Source organism: Sapajus apella, unplaced genomic scaffold (genome assembly GCF_009761245.1).
Source record: "Sapajus apella isolate SASKATOON/1434 unplaced genomic scaffold, GSC_monkey_1.0 scaffold41, whole genome shotgun sequence".
Taxonomy (NCBI): Eukaryota; Metazoa; Chordata; class Mammalia; order Primates; family Cebidae; genus Sapajus; species Sapajus apella.
In genome coordinates, this window is record NW_022436981.1 from 1,824,123 (window position 1) to 1,841,002 (window position 16,880).

Sequence of the window (16,880 nt, forward strand, 5' to 3'; positions counted from 1 at the left end):
GGGTGGAGGTTGTGAACAGGGGCAGAAATGGGCATGTTTTGGGGTCAGACTTGGAGGAGTGGCAGAGATTGGGGTGTTAGGAGGTGGGCATGCCTGGGGCTCTTGGGGAGAAGCAATTCATAGGGACAGCCTAGTGTCAGAGGATTAGACTGGGGCCTGTGAAGGAGAGGCAGAGGCTCACCTGATGGGCCTAGGGGTGGTGTGGGTGAGTGAGCTCCCCCAGACGGTGACTGTGCCCTGCCCTCTCTCCCGCTAGCACCTCTTCCCTATTTCTTCCCCTTTTTCTGACTGGATCCTCTGGGGGGAGTTATTCTTGACTTCCTCTACTCCAGTCTTTTTTTTTTTTCTTTTTTTTGAGGCGGAGTTTCGCTCTCGTTACCCAGGCTGGAGTGCAATGGCGCGATCTCGGCTCACTGCAACCTCTGCCTCCTGGGTTCAGGCAATTCTCCTGCCTCAGCCTCCCGAGTAGCTGGGATTACAGGCACGCACCACCATGCCCAGCTAATTTTTTGTATTTTTAGTAGAGACGGGGTTTCACCGTGTTGACCAGGATGGTCTCGATCTCTTGACCTCGTGATCCACCCGCCTCGGCCTCCCAAAGTGCTGGGATTACAGGCGTGAGCCACCGCGCCCGGCCCAGTCTTTTTTATCAATTGGCCATCATTACCTACCATCACCTCAAGTCAAACCTCCAGATCCACGTGGGGCTAGGACATTGGCACTGGACAAAAGAAGCCCTCTTCTTTGCTTTCTCTTTGTCTGTTTAACGCATTGTTGCCACGATCTAAGTGTGGGGGGAAAGAGAGAGAGCGCGAGATCGAGTGAGCCAGCGCCAGTCAGGGTCAGGGAATGGAGGGGAACCAACCCAATTCTCTCTCCTTCAATTCAGCAGGTTTGTATCCTGCCCTTCCTGCAGATCAGTGTCCTGCTAGTCACCTGGGGTCTGGGGATGGAGTGAAGGACAAGACTTCCTCCCATTGCAGTGAAACAACTTGGAGAAATGTGTGGAAAAGAGCAAGACCTAGTGACCCTGTCCTCACCTTCTTTCCAGTCTCAGGAGGGATTTTGTCCCTTCATCCACCTGCTTCTAGATTAACCACCCACACCCACACAGGCAAGAGTTTCCCTGAATATTGGAGGTGACAGGACATCAGGACAAAGTACAACTATTGTGCCTCGGCCCAATCACTACTTTCATTGTCTGAGGCCACCGCTGGCTCCTGGCTGCCTTTCACACTCTTCTCCCCTTTCCCCTCGCCTGGAACACCTTCCCCTTCTTCCTTGGCTCGTTCTGAACTGCCTTCAGAGCCACAGCCTGTGGCCACCGCACTCTCAAGGTGAGGCCCTCCAAGTGGGACCGAGGTGGCCCCTCAACTGGGAGCCTGCATGACCTCTGTATGGGCTGCTGTCTGCTTCACTGCTCCTTCTCCCAATTCGGTAGGTGACCCTGGGCCCCTTTGTGCCCTCTCTGGGCCTTTGGAGGATTCTCTGGGGAGACAGTTTGCTCTGACACGCCCTGCCCTGCAGCAGCCTGGGGGGGAGGTGAGGATAAGTGGAAGCAAGTTTGTTCAAGGGGCTAAGCCCATGGAAGGGAAGGTGCCACAGAGATACATGTGGTCTTGTGACTGTTTCGTGCCTTTTCCCCTTCTTTGAAGACTCAGGTGACAAGGTGACTTGAGCTTTTAATTTGGTGACAATGTGGGCATTGGCTGAGTCCATAAGAGTACATTGTTGTGAATGCCGGTGACAACACACTGGGGCATGGGATCCAGAGTTAACCCCTCCAGGTCACAGCCAGGTTGTATCTCCAAAATGAATGGGGAGGTGGGCCATGCTTTCTCACACTAATGAAGGTAGCTCAGATACCCCTAGGCCAGGTTGCAATCCCAGCCTTACATAAAAGGAATTCTGTGCCCTCACCCGGTGCTGGATCCCTGGGCAAAGCCCACAGAGGGGAACACAAACAGGTGTTGCAACACACCTTGCTGGTACCACGATGGAGGACAGCAGGCTTGTGGGGATGGGGCACCTGGGGCCATGGAGTCACAGGTGATGGCATCCCTCCTTGGAACACCTCCAGCCTCCTCTTGACTCTGAAGTTAAGATTTGTTTGTTTGTTTTTCACCAAGACCTGCTCTTTCAGAGCCATTGCCTATCTAGGGGCTGAAGAAGGTCGAGTTGAGAAGGGATGCAAGGGAGGGGGCCAGAATGAGCCCTTAAGGCTCAGAGCCTCCGTCCTGCCCCAAGGTAGGGATGAGGGAGGGGCCCCTGCCAAGGTGCCTACAGCTTGTGCTCTTGGGGTGCTAGAGGCACACCAGGAGGAAAGTTAGTGTCTTCCCTTTCATATCCCAGCCTACAGTATGGATCCCAGGTGAGGAGGCCTGCCTGGGAGGGGGCCCTGAGCCAGGAAATAAACATTTACTAACTGTAAAAAGGCCTTGTCCCTGCTGCTGGGGAGCCTGCCAAGTGTTGGAGACAGGACTAGTGCATAAAGGATGGGAAGGGAGAGATGCGGTGGGTGGGAGCCAGCTCCTCTCCCCATAGAGGCCTTAGGACATCACACGGGTGGAATTGGGGGTACTGGGGAGGTAACCTAGCACCTCCACCAAACCATAGCACCATATGTTGAGGACAGGGCTAGCTGCATAAGCTCCTTACAGCGTTTTGGTCAAACTGAGGGAAATTGTTGCCTTCTCATTCTCAGTCCACGCGTCCACAGAGGCTATGCCAGCTGCAGGGCAGACCCTGGCCAGATCTGGGTGGATATTCAGAGTGACTGGTCCCACTTTTCCCACAGGCATTAGAGCCCTAACTTTGTTTCCTGGGGCAGCCTGGAAATAGCTGGGTCAGAACCCAGCCGGGAATTTTTCCAAGCTGGTTCCTATATGCAAGAATGGAATGGGGGCCTTGGGGAGCACTTAGGGAAGATGTGGAGAGTTAGAGAATAACGGGGCTTGGAGGTAAGGGAGAGGAGTGGGGGAAGGAGAGGGGAGAAGCTATGAGCCTGGAGAAGTAACCAAGGGATCCGGAGGGAATGGGGGGCTGAGAAGAAACCCCCATTTCTGTTCAGAAGATGAGCTATGAGTCTGGGCTTGGGCTGATAGAAGCCTTGGCCCCTGGCCTGGTGGGAGCTCTGGGCAGCTGGCCGGCAGACGTTCCTTAGTGCTGGCGGGGAGGTTTGAATCATCACGCAGGCGCTGGCCTCCATCCGCCCCCACCAGCCCCCTGGCCTCAGTTCCCTGGCAACATCTGGGGTTGGGGGGGCAGCAGGAACAAGGGCCTCTGTCTGCCCAGCTGCCTTCCCCTTTGGGTTTTGCCAGACTCCACAGTGCATACGTGGGCTCCAACAGGTCCTCTTCCCTCCCGGTCACTGACTAACCCCGGAACCACACAGCTTCCCGCTCTCAGTTCCACAAACTTGGTGCCAAATTCTTCTCCCCAGGGAGGCATCCCTGGACACTTCCCAAAGGACCCCAGTCACTTCAGCCTGTTGGCTGCTGCTCACTTTGATGTCTGCAGGTCAGATGAGGGCTCCAGATGGCACATTGTCCAGATAGACACACTGTGCCCCCTGTCGCAGCCCTGGGCTCTCTGTACATGAAGCAAGTCCAGTCCCAAACATGCAGCTGTTTGAGAGGTCAGAATTGGGGGGGTTCAGGAGGAAACTCCCCCCACCCCCTTTCCAAAGCCCATTCCCTCTTTAGCCAGAGCTGGGGTGTGCAGACGTTAGTCACTAGGGGGCGCTCGGCCACCACAGGGAAACTGGGTGAATGCCGTGAGCAGCGTCTTCGAGAGTGAGGACGTGTGTGTCAATGTGGGTGAGTGAGTGTGTGCGTGTAGGGGTTGAGGGCGTTGGAGCGGGTAGAAGGCCAGGGGTCACTCCAGGATTCCAACAGATCTGTGTTTCCCTCTCCCCACCCGTCCCTGTCCGGCTTTCCGCCTTCCCCTGCCCCCTCCAATATTCCTAGCAAGGAGGGAATAGCTCTCGGGCCCTGTCCGCACGTAACCTCACTTTCCTGCTCCCTCCTCGCCAATGCCCGGCGGGCGCGTGTCTCTGGACAGAGTTTCCGGGGGCGGATGGGTAATTTTCAGGCTGTGAACCTTGGTGGGGGTCGAGCTTTCCCTTCATTGCTGCGGGCTGGGGGCCAGGCTTCGCTGGGCGTCCGCAGCGCCCGGGTCTGAGCCGCGCGTGGAGGGGGCGAGGCTCGCTTGTCCCCGCCCCCCGGGGCGGGTCCCGGCGGGGCGGAGCCAGCTTAGGTTTAAAAGTCGGTTGATAGCCGACGATCGCGGAGGCTTGGGGCAGCCGGGTAGCTTGGAGGTCGTGGCACGGGGGGCTGGCACCGGCGCTCTGTAGGGAGCGCAGCGGGTAGGTGGACCGGTCAGCGGATCACCGGCCAGGGCGCTCCGTGCTGGAATTTGATATTCGTTGATCCGGGGTTTATCCCCCTTCTTTTTTCTTAAACGTTTTTTTAAAAACTGTATTGTTTCCCATTTTAATTTATTTTTGCTTGCCATTCCCCACTTGAATCCGGCCGACGGCGTGGGGAGATTGCTCTGCTCCCCCAAATCACTGTGGATTTTGGAAACCAGCAGAGAGAGAGGAAAGAGGTAGCAAGAGCTCCAGAGAGAAGTCGAGGAAGAGAGAGACGGGGTCAGAGAGAGCGCGCGGGCGTGCGAGCAGCGAGAGGGACAGGGGCAAAGTGAGTGACCTGCTTTTGGGGGTGACCGCCGGAGCGCGGCGTGAGCCCTCCCCCTTGGGATCCCGCAGCGGACCAGTCGGGCTGACGGACAGACAGACAGACACCGCCCCCAGCCCCAGCGCCCACCTCCTCCCCGGCCGGCGGCAGACAGTGGACGCTGAGGCGAGCCGCGGGCAGGGGCCGGAGCCCGCGCCCGGAGGCGGGGTGGAGGGGCTCGGGGCTCGCGGCGTCGCACTGAAACTTTTCATCCAACTTCTGGGCTGTTCTCGCTCCGGAGGAGCCGTGGTCCGCGCCGGGGAAGCCGACCCGAGCGGAGCAGCGAGAAGTGCTAGCTCCAGCCGGGAGGAGCCGCAGCCGGAGGAGGGAGAGGAGGAAGAAGAGAAGGAAGAGGAGAGGGGGCCGCGGTGGCGACTCGGTGCTCGGAAGCCGGGCTCATGGACGGGTGAGGCGGCGGTGTGCGCAGACAGTGCTCCAGCCGCGCGCGCGCCCCAGGCCCTGGCCCGGGCCTCGGCCCGGGGAGGAAGAGAAGCTCACCGAGGCGCCGAGGAGAGCGGGCCGCCCCACAGCCCGAGCCGGAGAGGGAGCGCGAGCCGCGCCGGCCCCGGTCGGGCCTCCGAAACCATGAACTTTCTGCTCTCTTGGGTGCATTGGAGCCTTGCCTTGCTGCTCTACCTCCACCATGCCAAGGTAAGCGGCCGTGCCCGCCTGGCGCCGCGGGCCGCTGCGAGCGCCTCTCCCGACTGGGGACGTGCGTGCGAGCGCGCGCGTGGGGGCCCCGTGCCCCACGCGGGTCCATGGGCACCAGGCGCGCGGCGTCCCCCTCTGTCGTCGTAGGTGCAGGGGGAGGGGGCGCGCGCTAGGTGGGAGGGCACCCGGAGAGAGGCTCACCGCCCACGCGGGCCCTGCCCACCCACCGGAGTCACCGCACGTACGATCTGGGCCGACCAGCCGAGGGCGGGAGCCGGAGGAGGAGGCCGAGGGGGCTGGGCTTGCGTTGCTGCTGCCGGCTGAAGTTTGCTCCTGGCCGCTGGTCCCCGCCGATCTGGAAGTCCGGGCAGCCGGGGCGGGAGCCAGAGACCAGCGGGCAGGGGGGTGCTCGGACCTTGGACCGCTGGAGGGCAGAGAGCGTGGAGGGGGCAGGGCGCAGGAGGGAGAGGGGGCTTGCTGTCACTGCCACTCGGTCTCTTTGGCCCTTGCCGCGAGTTTGGGAAAAGTTTTGGGGTGGATTGCTGCGGGGACCCCCCTCCCTGCTGGGCCACCTGCGCCGCGCCAACCCCGCCCGTCCCCGCTCGCGTCCCGCTCGGTGCCCGCCCTCCCCCGCCCGGCCGGGCGCGCGCGGCGCGGAGCCGATTACATCAGCCCGGGCCTGGCCGGCCGCGTGTTTCCCGAGCCTCGGCTGCCCGAATGGGGAGCCCGGAGTGGCGAGCGGCACCCCTCCCCCCGCCAGCCCTCTGTGGGAAGGTGACCTCTCGAGGTAGCCCCAGCCCGGGGATCCGGAGAACCATCCCTACCCCTTTCCACTGTTTCCGGATCCTACCCCTGCCCAGTGCTAGGAGGAATTTCCTGACGCCCCTTCTCTTTCCCCATTTCCTCTCTAGCATGGAGAGAAGCCCCTGTCACCCCTTTTATTTTCATTCCTTTCTGAGGAGAAGATCCATCTAACCCCTTTATGGCCCCAGAGTCCGGGGAAAGGATGATCACTGTCAGAAGTCGTGGCGCGGGAGCCCACCGGGCGCTTTGTCACACTCCACTGAAAGTCCCGACTTGGTGACAGTGTGCTTCCTTTCCCTCCCCAACAGTCCCGAGTGAACTGTGCTTTAGCTCTCGTGGGAGTGGGTGAAGGGAGGGTTTAAAGAGAGTCATTGCTCCACTTTACCCTTTTGGAGAAATGGCTTGAAATTTGCTGTGCCACGAGCAGCATGGGAATAGTCCTTCCTGAACCCTGGAAAGGAGCTCCTGCCAGCCTTGCACACACTTTGTCCTGGTGAAAGGCAGCGCTGGAGCAGGTGGTTTTTTGGAACTCTAAACTTGCCCACCCAGCTTGCCTCCGAAAGCCACCGAAGGGGTCCCTTTTCGCTCCTCCCTGACACCTTCCCTCAGCCAGAATCCCCTTGGAGAGGACACGAGAGGAAAGCCATGGACAGGGGTCGCTGCTAACACCACAAGTTCCTCAGACCCTGGCACAAAGGCCTTGGCTACAGGCCTCCAAGTAGGGAGGAGGGGGAGGAGTGGCTGCCTGGCCACAGTGTGACCTTCAGAGGCCCCCAGAGAAGGACACCTGGCCCCTGCCTGCCTAGAACCGCCCCTCCTGTGCCCCCTGGCCTTAGAAGGGGTATGAAATTTCTGTCCCCTTTCCTCATTGGGGCCCAGGAGGAGTGAAGGGTCCAGGGAGAATATTGTCAGGGGGAAGCCAGGGGGTGTCATGGGAATGGGTGAGGGGCTGAGGTGCAGAATCCAGGGGTCCCTGAGGGAGCCTCAGTGGGAGGTGTCCAGCTGGAAGCCTGGGAGCTGTTTTCTCTTGAGAGGGGCTTCCTGTAAGGACCCCTTCCTGTGTGACCTTGGTTTTCTCTGGGAGCAGGGCTGGGCGACCTGAGTGCGGTGCATTTGGGGTGTGTGGGGGACAGTGGAACTCCCGCCAGCAGGGTTTGGTGTTTCATAGGCTAGTGCCCCTCTGGTTGTGAGTGCTGGGTGGGAGGGGAGTCTGTGAGAGCCAGGGACCCTCAGGAAGGGCTGGCCGAAGGCTTTCCTTTTGGGTGCTGCCAGGTCCGCATGTCTGGGTGTGTTGACCTTCACAGCTTCTGGGGAGGGGAGGAATGATGTGGGGGTGGGGAGGGTTAGGGGAGGCCTCAGGCCTAAGGTGGTGCAGGGGGCCCCCTAGGGGCTGGGCAGTGCCAAGGCATAAAAGCCTCCCCTGGTGGCATTTTGAAGAAGGTGCCCAGGTGAGAGGGGCTTGGGACCTCCTCACCCTGGGAGGGAGAAGAAACCAGCGAACAGGTGGGAATAGGAGACTGGTGAGGCTTTGGAAATCTATTGAGGCTCTGGAGAGATTTGTGCAGGGAGGAATATGGGGTTCTCCTCCCCTAGGGTCTCCTCCTGAGTTTTTCCCCTCGAAGTAACCTGTGGGCATGCCGGATTGTTCCTAAGGACTAGAAGAGCTTGGATGGGGGAGGGTGGTTGGTGCCCTTCGGTCCTCAGCACCCCCCTCCCTCTCCAACACCAGCTCACCCTGGTATTTGTCATGTCAGCAGGAGAAGGTCACCATGTTGTTTTTCTCACCCCCAGTCCTTCCTTCCTGCCCCAGTCCAAATTTGTCCTCCTGTTTGACCTTACTACTTACCATGGCTTTGGACCAGGGAATCGGGGGACCATGAGAGCAAGGAGAGGGAAATGTGGGGAGGGTACAGGGGACTTGGACAACGAAGCATTCTGGGATTTTCCTCCTGCATTTCCAGCTCACCAGCCCCCAACATCTGGTTAGTCTTTAACTTCCTCGGGTTCATAATTGGAGCAGTCTAGGAGTGGTGGGCATATTTTGTGTCCTGGGGAACCCCCGGTTGTGTCCTCGTCGACTCAGAAGACTTGGAGAAGCCAGAGGCTGTGGGTGGGAGGGAGGTGAAGAGGGAGGGGGGGCTGGGTGGCTGGGTCTGTGCACCCTGGCCCCGGTCCCTGCCCCTGCCCATGCCTTGCTCTCTTTCTGTCCTCAGTGGTCCCAGGCTGCACCCATGGCAGAAGGAGGAGGGCAGAATCACCACGAAGGTGAGTCCCCCTGGCTCTTGGATGGAGGTTCCCTGTCCTCTCAGGGGATGGGTGGACGGCCTAATTCCTTTTCTGTGGGGAGGAAGGGGAAGAGGCACAGGAATATGAGGATCAAGAAAGAAAAAGCTGGGTCCCATGAGGTTCACCCTGTTTTGTGAGGACCCTCTGCTGTTCAGGTCTCTGCTAGAAATAGGACTTGTTGCCCTTTTCTTCTGCTCTTTCCAGTACAGTTTTATTCAGAGAAGGAGCCATGAGCACAGACCAAGAAGACAGTGTTCAGGGATCCTAGATGCTGGGAAAAGTGTCCCTGTCTTCCCTAGCTCCTGGGGGAGGGTGGACATTCAGCATCATTTCCTATATAGGCATGTCTCACTCACGGGAACTGTGACCCCTCCTGTGTGAGCTGGAGGTGCAGAGGGCTCAGCCTAATGGGATCTCCCCTCCTTTCCCTGGTTTGCATTCCTTTGCCGGTGGAGAAAGCCCCACTTGACTAGGTTCGGGCGCTGTGAACTTCCCTCCCAGGCCAGCAGAGGGCTGGCTGTAGCTCCCAGGCGCCCCGCCCCCCTGCCCAACCCCAAGTCCGCCTGCCTTTTGTTCCGCTGTGGTTTGGATCCTCCCATTTCTCTGGGGACACCCTGGCTCTCCCCACCACTGACTGTGGCCTGTGCTTTCCACCTCCGGGGAGGAAAGGCCCTGGGGTCTTCCTTTAGGCAAGTTTCCCTGACCTAAATCCAGCATAGCTGGGTAGTGGCCAGCATTGGTGGTGCCCAGCCTGTTCCACCTCCTCCTTCCCCACCCCAGGAGCCCTTTCCTTGGCCTAGGACCTGGCTACTCAGCCATTGACCAGCCCCCTGCTTCTAGTGCGCCAGTCACTCCTTTCAGCTTCCCAGTGGTCTCTGGTCTGGGAGAGGCAAGACAAATGGTCTTTGTTTGCTGGAGAAAAGGTTGTCTGCGATACATAAGGAAAACCAGGAAAGCCTGGTGTTGGCGCGCCTGTATGTGCTCTCCGGGCAGCGGAGGCCAGCCCGCCGTGGAGGAGTGGCTGCCTAATGAAGGGTGCGGGTGGGGTTGCTCCCTTCCACCTCCCATGGGGCTTGGGGATTCCAAGGAGAAGCTTTTCCGGTGAATTCCTACCCCAGGTCTTTTTACCCTCGTCTACCAACCCCTTGCCCAGCCCAGACCTTTCTGCTGTCCACTCCTGGGCCACAAGCCTCGCCCTCCTCTGTTCCAGCCGTGATGAAGGGGGCAGTTCCAAACTTCTTGATTGGCCATCTGCTTCCCTGTTGATTTGGCTTTAAAAAATGACTTTTTGAGACTTCGGGTCTCCTTCACTCTTTGTGATGATGCTTTGCCATAACCCTTGGTGGGTAGAGAAGGATTCTGTGCCTGTTGGTGGTCTGGATAAAAGTAGAGACCTCACAGGAGGCAGTGGACGGGCTCGGTTCCCTGCTGTTCTTTCTGTTTTCACACCTGTGGCCTTCTCCCCACCTTCCTCCCAACCAACCTGTTGTGTACATACCCCCCCTCATTGTCCTTTATTCCTCTGGAAAGCAGACCTTGGAGGGAGGAGTGAGGGGGAGGCCCGATGTGGTCTCTGGGGTGGGGCTTGGGAGCCGCGGTGGAAGTCCACTGGGCATACACTTAAGATGCTTTGGTGAAGTTCTAAACTTCGTATTACTCAGGCTGAAAAAAGAGCACTTGTTCCCAGGGCTGGAAATGGAAGACAAAACTCCACCTCTTCAGCCTGTTTCAGTGTCTTCAGAGATCAGCCCAACCCACTTCTACAGTTGAGCAGAGTTGGAGGCCCAGAGACGGGAGGGACTGGCCCAAGGTCGCACCAACTCATGGCCAGAGCCTGGGCCTCCTCACTGGCCAGGTGTTATTTATTCCCTCTGTGTAGGGAACCCATTTCAGGAACTGGATTGCTATGTGGTGGTGTTGCCGGGGCGGGGGGCGGGGGGGAGGTGATGGGAGTGGCAGGCTGGGCCACAGTTTGGAATAGTCATGCCGGAGTCCTGCATTTATTTATTCTCAAGGGCTCCACCCCTGTGGCCCAGAATTACCCCTTCATGCTCCAGTGCACCCCAGGCTCCGCCGCCAGCCTGGGAAACTGTCTTTACCCTGGTCTCCCTCCAGATCAACTTCTAGAAATGTTTCGTGGCTACAGTGGCAGCACTGTTTTTTCCATGATGCAAGCAGTTTGCCCTCTTGGGCGGGGTTATCAGTGTCTGGCAGGGCTCTCACAGCGTGCCCGCCCACTGCCACCTGCTGGTTCCAGGCGGCCCCAGCCCCTGGGCTGATGGCCACCACCTTCTCAGCTCAGGTCTGGGGAAGGGGACTGGCAGGGGGAACGGTGCCTCCTCTGTTTTTTGCCTGATACAGGCTTGGGAACACTTTGATGTCAGCTGATTCTCACTCTTTTACTTACTTGCTGTGTGGGCTTGGGACAAGTTACTTAGCCTTTCTGGGCCTCCTGTTCCCCATCTGTAAAATGGAATCTCAGTAGTGTCTAATGGTACCATGTGGAGACACTTGTGTGAGATGATAGCTGCAGACTACTGTACACAGTACCCAGCATGTAGTAAGTGCTCAATAAATAGTTGCTGGTGCATTTGATGTCATGGTAGTGGTTGTGGGGAGTTGTAGGAAATGAGACTAACTTGGCAAAGCTGGCTCTTCCTCCTTTTAGGGGAAGCTTAGAGTATCCCCATGGGGTGTACGCACAGTCAAACTGTCTTTTGTCATCGAGGTTGACCCAGGATTCAGTTCAGCTGTCACAGTGAGGTGGCGGGATCAGATGTGGCCGGCCATGTCCCTTGGAACTTGAGTACATTGTGTGATCTCTGGAATAAAAACAGGCCTTCACCAGTGTGGATGGTGGGAAGCTGAGGGAAGTGCTTTAAACACAGTAGGAGGGACTTAAGTTAGATTTTTGGAAGGACTTGCCTGATACAGAAGCTCCGAGGAGTGGCTTTGCAGAGTTGGGTGGAGAGAGGGGCTAGCCATCTTTTGTGTCACCCACTGGGCTCATGCATCACCGCCTCTCATGCAGTGGTGAAGTTCATGGATGTCTACCAGCGCAGCTACTGCCATCCGATTGAGACCCTGGTGGACATCTTCCAGGAGTACCCTGATGAGATCGAGTACATCTTCAAACCATCCTGTGTGCCCCTGATGCGATGCGGGGGCTGTTGCAATGACGAGGGCCTGGAGTGTGTGCCCACTGAGGAGTTCAACATCACCATGCAGGTAGGCATCTTTGGGAAGTGGGGGCAGGGGGGATAGGGAGGGGTGTAACACTTTGGGAACAGGTGGTCCCAGGTCCTTTCCTGGCTAGACTTGCCTTGCCCAGCTCCTGCCTCTGAGTTGCACAGGGGAGGTGTGCTGGGGTCTTGTCTTGCCTTCTGTGGAGAAGATGCTTGCATTCCCAGCCCAGGATCCCAGCAAGCCCCAACCATCTCCTCCTCACTGATGGTTGCCCCCTGGGCTCAGGAGGGGGCAGATGGGTGCCTGTGCCAGGGGGCCCCTCTCTTCTTCTATTGAAGAGAATCCAGAGGGCCCTCCCTTCTTGGGGGCTCTGTTTGGGAAGCTGGATGAACCTGGTCCATGGAGAGTTTAAAAAGTCTTTTGGTGTTACCTGGTGATGGGGCACATCTCAGCCCAGATAGGGTGGGAGGGAGCTGTGAGCCACAAGGAGGGGGTTGCTTTTGGGTATCTACTGGGAGTCAGGGTGAGGCCTAGGGAGGATGAAAGAAGGGGAGGGCATGGGGAGTGGTAAGAATCTAGGATTTGAATTCCCAGCCTGGCCAACCCTTGCAGCCATGTCTTGGCCTCAAGTGGAATGAGGGCTCCTTGAGGCCAACAGGGTTGGGGGAGTTGGGGTGGGCCTGAGCCTCTTTCCTGCAGAGCTCTTGGTCCTCCCTGCCTCCACCACCCATCCCTGCTCTGCAGAACCCCTGGGTGCTGAGTGACAGGAGCCCCAGGGTTGTCCCATCTGGGTTTGGCTGGCTGGGTCACTAACCTCTGTGATCTGCTTCTTTCCCCCCCAGATTATGCGGATCAAACCTCACCAAGGCCAGCACATAGGAGAGATGAGCTTCCTACAGCACAACAAATGTGAATGCAGGTGAGGATGTAGTTATGGATTCATTATCAGCAAGTGGCCGCAGGGCACCTGGTCTGTGCCAGGGTTAAGCATGTTGTACTTGTTAGCCCATGTCCAGCTTCCAGCTGCGTGACCTTGGGCATTTTACTTCAATGTGCCTCAGTTTCTACATCTGTAAAATGGGTACAATAGTAGTATATCTTAGAGCCTTGTTATAAGGATTAAATAAGTTATATATGAGGAGATTAAAACAGTGGCTCCATCATAAATGCTGTTTTTACTGTGGTTATTATTGTTATTATCCCTTATCATTGTCATCACTGTCTTAACCCTTTTCTGTTTTGTTCTCTTCTCTCTCCCTACCCATTTCAGACCAAAGAAAGATAAAGCAAGACAAGAAAAGTAAGTGGCCCTGACTTTAGCACTTCTCCCTTTCCATGGCCGGTTGTCTTGATCTGGGGCTCTTGGCTACCTCTGTTGGGGGCTCTCATGGCCTCCCTGGGTCAGGGAGTTGGTCTTGTGGGGGACTTGTGGTGGCAGCAACAACAGGATGGTTCCAGCTCCAGGGTGATGGCTCTAGGGTTAGTGAGAAATCCCGGCCAGGAGCCTGGCACTTCCTTTGGAAGGGACCATGCCTTCTGGGTCTCCGGATCATTCCTGGGCAGGACTTGCTGTTTCGGTGTGTCAGGGGGCAATATGGACACTGACTTCCTGGCTTGCTCTGGGGCACCCACAGCGGGGAGAGGGTGTAGGTGGCAGAGAGGCCAGCTTCTGTGTGGCAGAGGAAACAGCCTCTTTTGGTGGCTGCTGTGACGGTGCAGTTGGACGTGAGGCCGGCGGGAGGGTGTTTCTCAGCGCAGGCCCTCCTGTCGGCAGCAGGCGGCAGACACATGGCCCTTTTGGCCAGGGAGAAAAAGTTGAATGTTGGTCGTTTTCAGAGGCTCGTGAGTGCTCAGTGTTCAGGGTCGGGTAGGATGGTGGGGGGATGAGGTCTGGTGGCAGTAAGCCTTCAAGACAGGGTGGGCGGCTGGCATCGGCTGGAGCTTGCAGGGAAAGAGAGACTGAGAGAGAGTACCCGGGCCCTGCCCCTTCCCCACACCATCCTGTCTGCACCCAGTGCTGTGGGGACATTGAAGTCCCCTCGGCCTCACCCCCTTGGCTCTTCCCTCAGACCGCAGCTTCCGGAGTGAGAGGATGCAGAAACCCTCCTTCCACCCTTTGGTGCTTTCTCCTAAGGGGGACAGACTCACCCTCTCTGGTCCCTTCTCCCCCTCCTTTCTTCCCTATGACAGACATGCTGAGGTGTGTTCTCTCGGGCCTGGCAGGCATGGAGGGCGCTGGTTCTCTTGAGGGGCACAGGCCACAGCCTGCCCGCTTCCCGTTTCCCCAAATGAGACTGCTTTGCCATGGGGAGGGTAGGGGGCTCGCCTGGGCTCGGAAGAGAGTCTGGTGAGATGGTGTCGCAGGCTTTGACAGGCTGGGGAGAGAACTCCCTGCCAAGTACCGCCCAGGCTCCTCCTCCCCAGCCCTCCCTAACTCCCACCCCACCCTGCTGCCTGCCCGGGGCTCCCGGACACCCGACCGTGCCTCCCAGTTCAGGTCGTGCTGAGCAGGCTGTTGCTTTTCTGTGTTGCTCTTGGTTCTGTGCCAGCTCTCAAGGTAGCCGCTTCCCCCACGCCGGGATTCCCAGAGGTTCTGTTGCACTCGGAAATGAAGGCAGAAGGTGCCTGAAGCTCAGCCTGCCCTCCCACTCCTGCTCCCCATCCAGGCAGCTCTCTGACCTTCTCCCTGAAGCCTGGCCTACCTTTCATCACCCCCTGACCTTCAGGGTCAGACTTGGACAGGGCTGCTGGGCAAAGAGCCCTCCCTCGGGCTTTGCCCCCTGCCGGGGACCAGGAGCCTCTGTCAGCATAGAGACCCTTGCGTCCTGTGCCCTCTACCCAGTCTCGGTTTCCCACCCTTCACCTTGTCAGGGGCTATGTTTGCCACCTTAGGGTGGCCAGTGTGAGGAGAAGAAAGAGCCATCGAGTGCTTGCTGCCCAGACACGCCTGTGTGTGCCGTGCATGCCTTCCCAGAGACCACCTGCCTCCTGACACTTCCTCCAGGAAGCCGCCCTGTGTGGCTTTGCTTTGGTCCTTCCCCCATCCCTGCCCTCCTCACTGCTTCTTTTACTCCACCCCCCCCCACCGCCCCTGCTCTCTCTCTGTCTCTGTTTTTTTATTTTCCAGAAAATCAGTTCCAGGAAAGGGAAAGGGGCAAAAACGAAAGCGCAAGAAATCCCGGTATAAGTCCTGGAGCGTGTACGTTGGTGCCCGCTGATGTCTAATTCCCTGGAGCCTCCCTGGCCCCCAGTCCAGATCCCGCCTGCTGTACCCCATAACCCTGCCTCCCTCCCCTGGTCCCTCCCTGGCGCTCATCCCCGTGGCCCTTGTCTCTCTCTCACTCTCACTCCACTAATTGGCACCAACGGGTAGATTTGGTGGTGGCGTTGCTGGTCCAGGGTTGGGTGAATGGGGGGTGAGCAGGCCTGGAGGATTGAGGGCGGGGACTCTGGCTTGGCTGGGCACCCGTTTTCTCTCACCCACTGGGCACTGGTGGCCGGACCCATGTTGGCACGGGTGCCTGCTCACCCAACTGGTTTCCATTGCTCTAGGCTTCTGCACTCGTCTGGAAGCTGAGGGTGGTGGGGAGGGCAGACGTGGTCCAAGAAGGGCTGTGAATGACCCGAGGCGGCTTGTCGAATGGCTCCTCAGCTAAAGGAGGAGCTTGGGTGGGATCACACGCCATGTGGCGGCCTCTCTTCCTCTAGTGGAAGTGCCCTGGCTCCTCATGGAGTTGGGGCCTCTGGAGGGGAGCCCCCTATTCCATGGCACCTGCAGAGGGCTCCCTGTAGAGTGGTCTCTTCCTCTGGGTTGGAGGCTATGGTGGGCCCTGCCCTGGGCCCTCTGGCCACCAGTGGCCTGGCCTGTGGACACTGCCTGTGGGCTTAGCCTCCCATCACACCCTACTTTAGCCCACCTTGGTGGAGGGGCCTGGGCATGAGCCAGTGCACAGGGAGAAGGTGGCCCCTGCCATCTCAGTGGCCCTTGATTGCCATTCCCAGCTGGTGAAGAGTCAAGCGTGCTCAGATGGGGGTGGCAGAGGTTGGGTCCCCGTGGCCTGAGACTCACTCTTGTCGCCCAGGGACACAGCATTGCCCCTCATGGCAGTCTCTCCTTGCACTCTCTGCCCGCCTGTGCCCGCCTCTTCCTGTGGCAGGTGTCCTAGCCAGTGCTGCCTCTTTCTGCTGCTCTCTCTATCTTCTGCTGTAGTGCTCGGATCCTTCCAGGGCGTGGAAGGGCGTGGGGGCTGACCAGCCGGGTGGGGGTGCAGCTGTGGATGTGTTAGGGGGTGTTGCATGGTGATTTTTTTTCTCTCTCTCTGCTGATGCTCTAGCTTAGATGTCTTTCCTTTTGCCTTTTTGCAGTCCCTGTGGGCCTTGCTCAGAGCGGAGAAAGCATTTGTTTGTACAAGATCCACAGACGTGTAAATGTTCCTGCAAAAACACAGACTCGCGTTGCAAGGCGAGGCAGCTTGAGTTAAACGAACGTACTTGCAGGTTGGTTCCCAGAGGGCGAGCAAGTCAGAGAGGGGCATCACACAGAGATGGGGAGAGAGAGAGAGAGAGAGAGAGCGAGCGAGCGAGAGAGCGCCTGAGAGGGGCCAGCTGCTTGCTCAGTTTCTAGCTGCCTGCCTGATGACTGCTGCCTTCTCTGCTTTTAAGGCCCCGTGGTGGGCTGCAGGCGCTGATCCAGCCTGGCAGGGCCTGCTCTGAGGCTGGCCGGGTTGCCTGAGTGGTAGGCTGGTGTGGCTTAGTGTGGTGGTGTGGACGCAAGCTGTGTGTTGTGTCCTGTGGTCCTTCTGCTCAGAGTGGCTGTTGGTCCTGATGTTATTACTACTCTGGTACTAATGCTGAGAAGCTGAAAGCCGATTCCAGGTGTGGACAATGTCAACAAAGCATAGACGCTCTCACCGCGCTCACGGGGCCTGGTCTGCTCTCACGGCTCTCTCCCGGGCCTGGCCTCGGCCCTTTGAAGTCTGCATGGCTGAGCTTCTCACTCACTCAGTGTTTCTCGATGGGGGAAGGGACTGAGTCTCCCGCTTCAGACTGGGCCTCCCTGAGGAAAGGGTTGTGTCTCCTCCTTTGGACTGGGGCTCCCTGAGGACAGGGATAGGTCTCTCCCCTCAGACTGGGGTTCCCTGAAGATAGGGCCATGTCTCCCCCCTCAGACTGAGGCTCCCTGAGGATAGGGCCATGTCTCCCCCCTCAGACTGAGGC

At 58.3% G+C, this 16,880-nt stretch overlaps 1 protein-coding gene across 9 annotated transcripts in view; it reads left to right on the top strand.

Moving 5' to 3' along the window:
• The first annotated feature begins 4,266 nt into the window (after positions 1-4,266).
• Positions 4,267-16,880, top strand: part of VEGFA (vascular endothelial growth factor A) — a 16,382-nt gene continuing 3,768 nt past the window's right edge. The window contains exons 1-7 of one of the 9 annotated variants that reach the window (XM_032299524.1): positions 4,267-5,387; positions 8,405-8,456; positions 11,509-11,705; positions 12,506-12,582; positions 12,934-12,963; positions 14,791-14,862; positions 16,029-16,160. In XM_032299524.1, the coding sequence (XP_032155415.1) occupies positions 5,322-5,387; positions 8,405-8,456; positions 11,509-11,705; positions 12,506-12,582; positions 12,934-12,963; positions 14,791-14,862; positions 16,029-16,160 (626 nt within the window). In that variant the 5' untranslated portion in view covers positions 4,267-5,321. Of the gene's footprint in view, positions 5,388-6,045; positions 6,175-6,204; positions 7,033-7,577; positions 7,695-7,718; positions 8,174-8,404; positions 8,457-11,508; positions 11,706-12,505; positions 12,583-12,933; positions 12,964-14,790; positions 14,863-16,028; positions 16,161-16,880 lie in introns of those variants that run through there. The other 8 variants (XM_032299525.1, XM_032299530.1, XM_032299529.1 and 5 more) reach the window with 8 other exon arrangements.